The following is a 13,590-nucleotide window of genomic DNA, read 5'->3' on the forward strand; positions in this document are numbered from 1 at the left end:
GTATGATTGAACCCATAGGTTTTGTACCACTGAGATACATCCCAGTCCTTTATGTAAATATATTTTTTTGTAGTTACAGGTGGACAGTATGCCTTTATTTATTTATTTTTATGTGGTGCTGAGGATTGAACCTAGGGCCTCACACATGCTAGGCAAGTGCTCTGCCACTGAGCTACAGCCCCAGCCCCCCAGTCTTTTATGTTTTGAGACAAGTTTTCACTAAGTTGTATAGATGGGGGTTAGAACTTGAAATTCCCCTAACTTGGCTTCCCGAGTAGCTAAGACTATAGCATGTGCCACCGAGCCTGATATTCTCTTTCATAAGTGGATAAATAAGTTAGAAGCCTCATTAAAGGGAGTCAGATATACTATCTTTAAAAATCCCTGAAGAAGCTGGGCACAGTGGCAGGTGTCTGTAGTTCCACCCATCTGGAAGGCTAAGGCAGGAGGACTGTGTGAGACCAGGAGTTTGCCTGGGAAACACAGCAAGATCCCACCTCAAAAAAACAAAAACAAAACCAAATAGTACCAAGTACCAATAAAACAAACACCCTGAGAGAATCAGTCCCATTCTCCTAATGGGTTCTTGTCCATAATTCTATCTTCATTCATGCCTGAGTTTCTGCTGTTGGAACTCATACAATCTACCCTCTTTTGAAAATATTTGGAGCATTTACTTGGGAATGAAGATTGGCTGCAATCCATTACACATCTGATGACTCTATTTCAAAAGGATGAAGATTTCCCTACCAGTTCTTTCCCTTGGCTGACGGAAAAGTGATCTCACTGAATTGTAATTTCCTTAGTAAAGTACAATAAGGGCTCTTCAGCATTCCAATATGGATAAATGTAAAACCATCCTTTTTCTCTGGGTTTGTCAGAAACTGAAATTTGTGGTGGAGAATTAGAAGGGAATAGTCTTCCTTTCCATGATAGGAAATATATCTGTTAACCAATAATCTGGTACTATCATGCAAATAAAGAATTTTAAAAGTCTAATTCCATGAGGAGTATGGGAAATCAACTGAATAATGAATCATATAAGACCAGCATAGGAAATAAGAAGGGAAGTAAAAATCTGAGAAAGGAATATTTTGATCTTTTTGGTAAGTTTGTTCTGTATCTGAGCTAAAACCTAAAGCTTTGTCACAGGCAATCAATAAGAATATAACAGGTAGTGTAAAAAGGCAGCTGGCAGTCAGTGGTGACAGTGGACATTGAGGCAAGAGGATCATCAGTTTGATGCCAGCCTGGACAACATGGCAAGTTTCTGTCCCCTTCCCCTTCTCAAGAAAGAAAGAAAAAAAGGCAGCTGGAGCATGAGAAGAGGGAATGTTGAAACAAATACAAAGATTTGCCTTTGACGGAACTGATATTATCTACCATCTACCATTAATATCACATGGATTAGTATAATTCAGCTTAGATGTGAAGTTTGCTAAACTGAGATTAAAAGGGTGGATCTGGCAATTACAATCAGGTAAGAATACATTTCAGGTAAGCATGCATGTCAGAGAAACAGATAAGATATAGGTGGATTTCCACAAACCTGTAGAACAGGGGAAGGATGCTTTCTAAAAGATCAGTACAAGATGGTGATAAGAATTTCTTTAAAGATTTCCTAATGAATTCATTTAGGGAACAGAAAGCAGGACGGAACTCGCAAAGGATTGAGAAAATTTGGCCACACCTAAGGATATATGAAAGTAGGTTCTGGGAGGGACTGACAGATTTATCAGAAGAGATATCCACCAAATCTCCCTGGAGTGAAAGCTGAAGATCAACCTCTTAGAACAAAGAAAAAGAAAAGACACTAAAGATTATATGCTCTCTAAGCTGGCTAAATGACAGTCAGGGTTATATAGATATATTAAAAAAAAAAAAAGCTTCTTTCTTAAATTTCTACAAGAAAACCCCATTTGATATATCTTCTTTTTTTGCGGGGAGGGGGGCAGTGCTAGATGTCAATCTGAGGTCTCACACATGCTAGGCAAGAACTTACATCACTGAGCCAGATCCCTGGCCCTATTTGACTATTTTTAACTTTGTCTTGGCTGCACTAAGCAATGGAACATAAGCCCTTGAGTTCACTGTTATCTGATGCTTTTCCACATTATCACTATAAAAATGAAGCTATACAATTGAGACATTTTCCAGAAGAATATACAACTGGCTAAATGGAAAGTAATATATGTTAATGATGATGATCATAATGACTAAAACTTGCTAAGTGCTTACCACCTATCGGTTATTGTGCTAAACAATTTACAAAAATTAGTTCATTTGAACTACCAAAAGCTCCTTCACAAAGACACTGTTAGTCTCTTAAATTTTATTTAAGGAGTCTCAGGTTCAAAGAAACTATGTGAAAGGTCAAGGTCAAGGTGAAGCCAGAATATGAACCTCAAATCTGAATGCTTAATCACCCTGGTACTCCTGTATCCTTTTTTGGGTGGCTCAAACTCAGGGTCTTGTGCATACCAGAGATGTGTTCTACTACTGAGCTACACCCCCAGCCTCCTGCATCCTTAAGTGGTAAGGTTTGGAGTGGAAGTTGTACTATGCCAACTTAATTCCCTAGAAAGAGCCAATGGAGCTAGAGGGTAGATGTAGAAATAAAAACTAGGAAAGGAATAGTACTCATAAAAAACTAGAAGAAGTAGCAGCATATGTGGCAAATCCTGCTGATCTGGGCTACTCTATCACACAGCTTCTTATAAGTGTTCCTGTCACTTGGAACCCAAGTACCAATACCAGGAAAAGGCTTGTGGTACCTGTAAGCACACGCATGGCTCCATGGACGGCATTTAAGTCTCCGCTCACCAACATCTCCATGAGCAGGTTGAAGAGTTGGGGCCAGGCTTCCGGCCAGTCCCAGTGGGCAATGGCTGACACTGCATAGGCCACACTGGAGCGCACTTTGCTTATCGATTCTCTCAACCCATTGGGCAATAGCTCCCGGATAACAATTTTTGCCTGTAGAGGAGGAAAGTCCACTTACCATTAGATCAGGTTGTAAGTGACCAACAGAGCCCAATCCATTTTGGAACTATGTTAGAAAAACAATATAGAACCTGCATATCTGTAGAAAACTCCTACATATAAACTCAACAAATAATTCATTCAGAGAGTTCATCTATGATTTCTAAACTTATGGTGTCCTTTATTAGTAGCCATTAGCTACATGTGGTCACTTCAATTAAATTTAAATAAAACTAAAAAACTCAGTTTCTCACTTCCAGTAGTCATATTTTATTTACTTATTTATTGGTGATGCTGGGGATTGAACCCAGGGGTGCTCTTATCACTGAGATACATCCCAAGTCCTTCTTTTTTTTTTTGACACAGGGTTTCACTAAGTTGCCCAGGCTGGCCTCAAACTTGTGATCCTCCTGCCTCAGCCTCTCCAGTTGCTGGGATTATAGGCCTGTGCCACCATGTCTGGTAGTAGCCATATTTTAAGTGCTTAGTAGTTAAGTAGCTCTTATATTGGACATCACAGATAGAAAAACATTTCTATAACTACAGAAGATTCCAACAGCTCGTGTTTCTCTAGAATTTGTATCTCAATACTTTTGGGGGGCACAGAATATTTGCATAGCACTACACAGAGCAGAAACATTATTTTATTTAATTCTCAAGTCCTATGAAATTGGTAAATTGAGGCTTAGTAGTTAAGTATGTTTCCAATTATCTCAGCTTGTAAAAGGCAGAACTGGTATTTGAACACAGGCCAGCCTAACCCTTGAGTTCTCTTACCTATAGTAGTGTGTACATAATGCCAGCCAACAATCCCTTTTTCTACCTTTTTTTTTTTTTAATATTTTTTTAGTTGTCAATGGACCTTTATTTTATTTAATTATATGCAGTGCTGAGGATTGAACCCAGTGTTTCACACATGCTAGGTAAGTGCTCTATCACTGAGCTATAAACCCAGACCTCTACCTAGTCTTTGATTGCTCCATGTTGTCAAAGAATGTTGATAGCCTCTCTTATGATGGCCACTCAACGCTCTGTCCACAGACTACTCAAGTAATTGTTCTTACCCTTTCTGTAGTTTCAGGTGGCCTAAACTTCTCTGATTGGGCACACCAGTGAGTCTCTACATATTGTTTCAAGATGACTGATGCTAGCTGTGAAGAGAATAAGCCAAGAAGTGTATAAAGAAAAAGACTTTTTTCATACATAAAAATCATATACATGGCTTGATACATTTGAATCATATCTGAATCTGATACAAAATCATAGGTTATTTAAAAATTGGCCTTATTCTTTCTCTTTCCCATAAGAAAGTTTCATTACCAAGTAAAGGAATGTTACTTGTAAATCATTCCAGTTTCGACTTACCTGACGGATTGCCAGTGCCCCCTGGGGATCTACAGTCAGCTCTGCCAAGTGAACACCAAATTCTGAAAGAGAAAATTTTATTTCAAGACTAAGAACATCCTAGTAAGCTACAACAATTTACCAAGCTCTAACCTTGATACCAATAAGATCTCTTCTTATTGGTATCAAGGTTAGAAACTTTATCTATTCCTGGGGACTAAACCCAGGGGCCCTTTACTACTGGGCTACATCCCCCCTTTTTTTTTGTTTTGTTTTTAATTTTTTTTTTTTTAGTTGTCAATGGATCTTTATTTTACTTATTTATATGTGGTGCTGAGAATAGAACCCAGGGCCTTACATGTGCTAGGTGAGCGCTCCACCATTGAGCCACAACTCCGGCCCTCAATCCCTTTTTAAATTTTGATACAGGGTCTCACTATGATGCTGAGACTGGCCTCGAACTTGTGATCCTCCTACTTCGGCCTCCTGAGTTGCTGGGGTTATGGGGTATGTACCACCATGCCTGACTCTTCCAGTTATCTTCCCTTTCAAGAGAGCAACACCTTTCTCTTACATTAAGGAAAATAATAACTAATTGAAAACTATGATTTTCTAACCCCAAGTAAAACTTACAAGGTGAGATTTTAGGAGTTGTCCAGATATATTCTACCAAATACACGATCAAGTCTAAGAAAACCTGGCATCAACCATCAACAGTTTAGTCCTAAAAATACAACTGCCGCAAATGAAGTTTCCAATAAGCAATGTAAATAGTAATCTTGAAGTGCATACTGGGAAGCTATAAATAACTTTTACTCTAAATCAAAATATAGATCTAATTTATACTTGCAAAAGAGCAAATTATCAAATATTTATTTATGAAAAGAGAAAGAAGAATGTAAGAGAAAAAGCACATCATAATTTCCACATCTCACAATCTAGGACTGCACTATCCAATATAGTAGCCATCAGTCATAAAGGTTAAGTACCTGAAATGTGTCTGGTGAGAACTGAGAAGGCTGTAAATGTAAAAATACACACTAGATTCCAAACTCAGAATAAAAATAAAAGCAAAATACCTTAATAATTTTTATATTGACTATACATTGAAATAGTACTTTACATACATCATGTTAAATGAACACAGAATAAAGAATTGTCTGTTTCTTTTTATCTATTTTAATAAAGCTACTAGAGAATTTAAAATTTCGCATTTGACTTATATTTCTGTTGGACAGCACTGTGCTAGATTGGATATACTTATCTATAGGTGCCATCAAGTGGGAGCAAGGAGCCTGTAGTTGCCTCCAATTTGGAGGGAAATATAGATGAGTGTAGTTAAGAATATAAGTTCTGGATTTGGGAAAGTTTAGGTTCAAGTCTTGAAGCTGCCATGTCTGTACTCAGTTTGCTCATCCACAAATTAAGAATAATGGTATCTAGCTGGTGCAGTGGTGCACACTGTAATTAATCCCAGTAATTTGGGAAGCGGAGGTAAGAGGATTCTAAGTTTGAAGCCAGCCTCAGCAACTTAGCAAAACCCTATCTCAAAATAAAAATAAAAGACTAGGGGTATAGCTTAGTGGTAAAATGCCCCTGTGTTTAATCCCTAGTAACTGCCCCTCCACAAAAAGGTATCTCTCTCTATATACATCTATCAAGCAATCCTGTGAGAATTGAATGCCCATGCATGTAAAGTGTTTAGCACAATACCTGCCTCATAATAAAAACTTGAAGAAAAGTTATCTTGTTGCTATTATTTTTATAGCCCATCACTACTACATTGTTTGGCTTTCCTATGTGTAACTGAAGTTACTTTCTATGTAAAATTCTACAACTGATTCTACTGGAATAGTCATCCAAAGGGCATTTATTCCAAAGAAAAGCTTAACATCAAAAAAGAATTATTTGCTCGGCACAGTGTCACAGGCCTGTAATCCCAGTGATTTGGGAGGCTGAGGCAGGAGGACCGCCAAGTCTGAGACCAGCCTCAGCAATTAAGCAAGGCCCTAAGCAACTTATGCAAACCCTGTCTCTCAATAAAAATAAAAAGGGCTGGGGATGTGGCTCAGTGGTAAAGCACCCCTGGGTTCAATTCTTAGTATAAAAACAAACAAACAAAAATGAAAGTTATTAGACACAAAGTCTTGTGCTCAAATCTTATCAAGGAATCAGGTTAAAACTACTCAGTTATTTATGTTCATATTTTAAAAAGTTTTATTTTGAAATAATTTTTAGATTTACAAAAAGCTAAAAAGTAATACATAAGAGTTCATGGATAGTTCATGGATATTCTCCACCCACAAGTCCCTTTGCACCTGTGGCTCAATGACTAAAATCTAGGAAACTAATATGAGTATAATACTATTAACTAAACTAGATTTCATATATTCTTCAGCAGTTCTTTCTTTCCTTATTTTCCTTTTTTAAATTTCAGGATCCCACCTTGTATTTGGTTGCTATATCTCCTAAATTTCCTCCAGAGTGTGAGAGTTCCTCATTCTCTTCCTTGTTACTTTCAATGAGTTACTTTGTAGAATTTGTCTCAATTATGGTTCCTCATATTTAGAGTAAGGTTATATATTTTTTGAATATCAGAAAGTGATGCTGTTCTCAGCATTTCATATCAGGGAGTACATAATATCGATAAATTATAATACTGGTACAACAGTACTGGTACACTTTTGCTACTTGGCAAGGTGGTGTCTGCTGCATTTCTCCACTGTAAAGGTACTGTTTCTCACTTTATAACTGATAAATAAAATCTCAGGAGAGATACTTTGAGATCATGCTATTATTCTATTTCTTTTCAGAACTTTCACCCACTGATGTTAGTTCCCTCTGTGGATGCTGCCTCAACAGTTATTAATTACTGTGTTGTTTGTTGATGATTTGAGGGGTGGGCAGTAGGGAATAAACCCAGAGGTGCTCTACCACTGTTCTACATCCCCAGCCCTTTTAAAATTTTTATTTTCGAACAGGGTCCCACTAAGGTGCTAAGGTTAACTTTGAACTTGTGATCCCTGTAATCCTCCTGCCTCAGTCTAGTGACCTGCTGGGAACACAGTGTGCACCAGCCTGCCTGGCGTAGTGGTGATTTTGTACTTCTCTCTTATCCTTCCCTTCCTCCCTTTCTCTGTTAGGGACTGAACTCAGGGTCTCATGCATTATTAGGTAAGCGCTCTACCAATGAGCTATACCTCCAGTTCTATTATCTTCATTCATTAATTGGGATTCCTCTGTAAGGAAGAGCTGTCCCTCTCCTTATTCATTCATTCATTTATTTATACCCATATGGGCTCATGAATATCAATTCTATGGATTTAAATTCAATTCTATCATCTATTTTGTTGCCAAAATTGTTCCAAATTTTGGCCATTAGAATTCCTGGTTGGTTTCTGTGTACTTCTACATGCCTCAATTCTTTTTCTAGCACCTTCTTTCTGATATTATAAAGATGATATAGGCTTATCTTGTATTTTCTCTGCCTATGCTCTGGGATCAACTTCTCCAAGTAGCCTTGGTGCTTTTTAGTGAAGAACGACATCTAGAAACCAGTATGTGGACACTAGGTATGCATAGTGGGCTGGTGTGTCACTATTTCTAGATCCTTTCAGGGAACATGGCTAGGAAATACAGTATGCATGCATACATATCTCTCTTTCTTCAACACATCAAGGTTCATTCTATTCATTCCATTTTTTCCTGCCTTCTTACTTGTAACTTCTTTGACAGTAACAAACCTGGCTTTTATCTATAATAAATAATTTATTTATTTGTTCAATCTTAGAAAAAAGAGTATTCCAGAAGTATTAACTCATACCCTTGTGGAAAACAGATCTACTAAGTGAAGTACAATACCTGTGTAGAGTACTTTTTGATGTTAGCTGGTAAGAAGCCAAATGCTATTTTCCAAAGTTATCCAGGCTAGTTCTTTTCTTTCTCATCACCTAATAGTTACATTATTAATTTGTAATACAGTTAGAGTCATCTGTTACTACTTGTATCTCCATTTTGGGTTCTCCTCCGCATTATTTGATTCTAATTATTTGATTTTGGCAGGGCGGACAGGGGGTGAATGTGGAACATCACTATGATTCTCAGAGTCAAAGCCAGTCAAAAAGGCAAATTCCAAGCCAGGTGTGGTGTTGTAATCCCAGCACAGTGGGAGGATGAGGCAGGAGGATTGCAAGTTCAAAGCCAGTCTCAGCAAGGGTGAGGCACTAAGCAACTCAGTGAGACCCTATCTCTAAATAAAATACAAAAAAGGGGTGGGGATGTGGGTCAGTGGTCAAGTATCCAAGTTCAATCTCCAGTATCCAAAAAAGGGCATATTCCATGAAGCATCTCTCCTTCCTTACTCCTATTAACTTTTTCTCATTACTTTCTTCTTTTCACTCCTTCCTTACCCACTCTGTTTAAGTATGTTACTGGTTTCTGATTTACCTTTCCTGTATTTCTTTTGCACAAATAAGCAGATAAATGTATCTCTTTTTTCCCCCCCTCTCTTTCTTTATTTTGAGACAAGATATCACTACATTGCCAGGTTGGCCTCAAACTCTTGATCCTCCTGCCTTGGTCTTCCGAGCAGCTAAGATTATAGACAGATGCCACCACGTCCAGTAGGATACCTGCATTTTGACTGTGACCCATTACATAAGGCCAGATGTGGAAGTTTCTACTTGTGGAATTATGTTGTTGCTCAAAAAGTTTCAGATTTTGAAGTATTTGAGGTTTTCAGATTAGGGATACTTAAACTCAATTTTCATAGGTACCTGTGTCTATTTCTAGATTTTCTATCCTAAAGTTTTATTATTCTATTCATGTGCCAGTATCACACTGTTTTAATTAGAGACTTTATATAATGTTTAAATGTTTATGGAACTGGTCCCTTCTTGTAATTTCCCTTTTTCATTGTTTTCAGAGTTATTGTTCCATGTCCAGGTGTGCTCTACCACTGAGCTAAATCCCTGGCCCTTTTTTTCTTTTGAGACAGGGTCTCACTAAGTTGCCCAGGAAGACCTTAAACTTTTAATTGTCCTGTGTCAGTGGTTTTACAGGTATGCACCACCACAACTGCCCATGCTTGTTTCTGTGAATGAACTTTAAAATCAAATCATCTAGCTCATACAAAATGTTGAACTGTCCTATCTGATGACAGCTTATGTCTTTCCATTTGTTCATATCTAATTTTAAGTCCCTGAGTGTTTAAAAAGCATTCTCTAAGCTGAGCATGAAGGCACACGCCTGTAATTCCAGCAACTCAGGAGGCTGAGGCAGGAGGACTGCAAGTTCAAAGCCAATCTCAGCAACTTAGTGAGACCCCTGACTCAAAATAAAAAATAAGGGGATGGGTTTGTGGCTAAGTGGTAGAGCACTTGCCTGGCACGTGTGAGGCACTGGTTTCGATTCTCAATACCATATACAAATAAATAAAAGTCCATCAACAACTATATATATATATATATATATATATATATATTTAAAATAAAATAAAAAATAAAAAGGATTAGGTACATGTCTCAGTGGCAAAGCACCCCTGGGTTCAATCCCCAAAAGAGGGGGGAAAAAGTGTCCTCTAATAGATTCTTACACTGTTTCTATTAGTTTTATCCCACAGTATTCAGTAAAAAATCATAAATAGTTTTGGCATTTAAAAAACTGTTAGGTCCTCTAAACTTTTATTATCTGTATAGATGAAAGTCATTAATTTTTGTATTGTACGTCCTGCTATTTTACTGAATTCTCAGATTTTAACTCATTCTTACTAAGCCTTTATTTTAAGGTGCAGTTTTTGATACCTTTTTATGGCACCTATTATTTCATTCTGGAAGAGTATTTTTTTTTTAAGATTACCATAACAACCCCCCCTCAAGAAAAACCCCACGTTCTAAAACATTTATTAAATGATTAAATTACTACTAAGCATTTGAAACCTGCAGAATTACCCCATAGACACAGAAATCTACTCTAATTCCTAAGTTCATTTTGGCCAGTTTGAACTCTAGTTAAGACTATAAAACCCACGTACAACAACAGAAGCTGCAAATAAGTGCTACAATTCAAAGATATGAGAGTTAACTTTCCACTCTAAAGCCCAGGTGAGTCATAAGTTACATATAATTTAGGAAGACCTCTTAGATACCAATGTTCATGTTTAATGAAAAACCAAAACAACATTTAATGCATGTGTAAGGTCCATATAAAAAAGAAACAGTAAATGTACTCACACTACCTTTGAACTCAGATACTTAGTAAGATAATGAATGTTAACTAACTTCATGGCCTCAATCCTGCTTAGAATGTCAGGGTCCACCCAGGTTTAGACCCCATGTAAAAAGTGAACAAATTCTGATGTGCTTTATGTGACTCCCTTCAGAATGATCTATACACTACACACTTATTCATAAACTACTTGGGATGGAGAGGTTTTTTTTGTTTTGTTTTGTTTTGTTTTTGTTACCAGGGACTGAACCCAGGGGTACTTAACTACTGAGCCTCATCCCTAGTCTTATTTTTTATTTTGAGACAGAGTCTTGCTACGTTGCTGAGGCTGGCTTTGAATCTGTGATCCTCCTGTCTCAGCCTCTGGAGTTGCTGGGATTACAGGAATGTGCCACTGTGCCTGGCCAGATAGTATTTTTTAAAGATACTATTTAAATAATGATGCAGGTTTTTAAAAAAAATTATTATTAATGAATATGAATTGTATAAAATAATAGGTTTAATCACAATTTCATACATGCTTATAATGTACTTTGACCATATCTATCCTCCTTATACCCATCCTCCAGTGGGTTCTCAATGTTGTTGGCAAGGGCATAATTTTTGGATCCTCACTATAGGGACAAATTAAAACGAGATGAAAATGAAGAAAACCTTTGGTTATAACAGCATGAGAGATACTGAGGAATTAGACTTTTTGAGAAGAAGTTGAAACTTGAGATTATAAAGTTTAAACACATTTGAAAAATTATCCTTCCAATGAAAGCAGTGATACTCTTCTAGTTATAGGGTAATGCTGAGGCTCAAGGAAAAGAAACCACACATTTTCCATCAGTCCACATTGGCACCAATCAGAGGAACTGTCAGAGCATGAAGACCAGCCAAACTTTTTTTTGTGGTGCTGGGGATTGAACCAGGGCCTTGTGCTTTCAGGGCAAGCACTCCACCAACTGAGCTATCTCCCTAGGCCTGACAAGGCAAACTTTACACATAGGTTCTATCACTGCTTGGGAACTCTCTGTCACAACCAGATACCTTCAGGTCTACTCTTTGCAGAAAAAAAACTTTGAATGAATATATTTTTTTCATGTCGGATATCCACAAATACTGAATCTATCCTAATACATAAATCTGTTTTAGTGCTACCAGGGGAAGGTAGGAGTCTAGTGATGATCACAGAGCTGGGAGTCATAAATTAATCATGTCTGGTAGCTATCAAGACCACAACCCAAATTTCACTAACCATCTTGCTTCACACATCTCTTGAGACTGTGAAGAATGTGAGAATAAGAGACCATCAGAAGATTAAGACCGGTGTGGGGGCCAGAAGCCTAAGTCAACTAAGAGTCTGTACCTACAAGTAGTTTAAGATGACTTTTCTTGGAAGTTTATTTTCTCCACATAAGAAAGAAGCTTGGAAGTTCAAATAATATGAATATCTGCTCAAAAGTCTGACTGGGAAAAAACCTTTGAAGAATATCATCAAATTTTAAAATAAAATGAACAGAATAAAGCAGGTGCAGTGGTACATGCCTATAACTCTAGCAATTTGGGAGGCTGAGACAGGAGGATTACAAGTTCAAGGTCGACTTCAGCAACTTACCAAGACCTTGTCTTAAAATAAAAAGAAAAAGGGCTAGGGATATAGTTTAGTGGTGAAAGTGACCCTGGGTTTAATCCCTTGTATCTCTCTCTCTCTCTCTCTCTCTCTCTCTCTCACACACACACACACACACACACACACGCACACGATTTTCTACATTTTCTTCTCTATAGGTTTCTAGAGTTTCAAAAACAGTAACCCCCAAAATTCGAAGATAAAGAATTCATTTGCATTAAGCTATATGGGGGCTTAAGAGGGGAAACAAATTATTTAACTTAATTTATTCTGCCTAAATCACATATCCATTGAAATAAAGGGACAGCTGGGCACAGTAGTATATGCCTGTAATCCCAAGGGCTCGGGAGGCTAAGATAGTAGGATCACAAGTTCAAAGTCAGCCTCAGTAACTTAGCAAGGCCCTAGGCAACTCAATGAGACCCTGTCTTTAAATAAAATATAAAAAAAGGGCTGGGGATATGGCTCAGTGGTAAAGCACCCATGGGTTCAATCCCTGGTACCTGCCCCCACAACTCAAAACAGAAAAAAAATACAGGGACATCAGTCACCACAGAAGAGTGGCATACTCATAAAGTTTTAATTTATATAAAGCTAATGAAAAATTGTTTTCAAGGAGTGATAGCGGTGGTATGCTGTTGGTGAACTCCACTATCAAAGTACTTCAAAGGAGGAAAAAGCAGAAAAATATCCTGAAGTTCTATGCTGTGTTTTAAATCTGATCAACACAGTTGTTTTATGTCTGTTAAGTCATAAAAAACCTATTTAATATTTAAATATTTTCACTTAACAGAGACTCTACAATATTTTTTGAAGAAATAAAACTAAGTACACCTGAAAAAAAAGTACTATTGTGTATGTGTGTTTATATATGTGTTGAAGCATTTCTAGTTTTACTGATTAGTGTCTTTAACATAACTTCTTTAGAAAAAACAGAACTCTAAGGTGATTAAAGCAAGGAAAATACAAGAGACACAGATATACATAAGTTGTTTGGTTTTTTTTCCTTGGAAAGGATCAATTAAGATCAAACTAAGATCCACACCATGAAGGTAAACCAAAGGGGAACACTGCCAAGAGGGCTATATGAAATTAGCTTTCTAAAGCTATTTTTATTAGGAAATTTAATTTCTCTAGTTCCTTTTTCCAAGCTGAAAAAGAGACGTATATTTTGGTTATTCTGGATTTTCACCCTGACTCTAGGTTCTCAATTATCCTTTTATTCCAAACCAAAAAGGTATTCTCTGACTTCCTTTCTAAGAAATCCTTTGCCCTCTTTCATTATCTAGTCTCATTCTCTATAATAGATTCATTTTCTAGTTTTTTAGTGTTTTCCTCTTCTCTCTAGTTATCCTTGCTCCTCTTTCTTTCCTTTCACCCCACCTGGCAAAACATTATCTATCTGAACCTTGGCTTAAAAG

The 13,590-nt window shown here is 37.2% G+C and overlaps 1 protein-coding gene across 2 annotated transcripts in view; it reads right to left on the reverse strand.

Moving 5' to 3' along the window:
• The window catches only part of Ipo9 (importin 9), a 47,692-nt gene that overhangs the window by 29,001 nt on the left and 5,101 nt on the right, over positions 1–13,590 (reverse strand). For both annotated transcript variants that reach the window (XM_047520408.1, XM_047520409.1), the window contains exons 2-4: positions 4,348–4,409; positions 4,047–4,133; positions 2,775–2,976 (exon numbers count right to left, since the gene is read on the reverse strand). In XM_047520408.1, coding sequence (XP_047376364.1) covers positions 2,775–2,976; positions 4,047–4,133; positions 4,348–4,409 — 351 coding nt within the window. The remainder of the gene's footprint in view (positions 1–2,774; positions 2,977–4,046; positions 4,134–4,347; positions 4,410–13,590) is intronic.

Source organism: Sciurus carolinensis, chromosome 12, assembly GCF_902686445.1.
Source record: "Sciurus carolinensis chromosome 12, mSciCar1.2, whole genome shotgun sequence".
NCBI classification, from domain to species: Eukaryota; Metazoa; Chordata; class Mammalia; order Rodentia; family Sciuridae; genus Sciurus; species Sciurus carolinensis.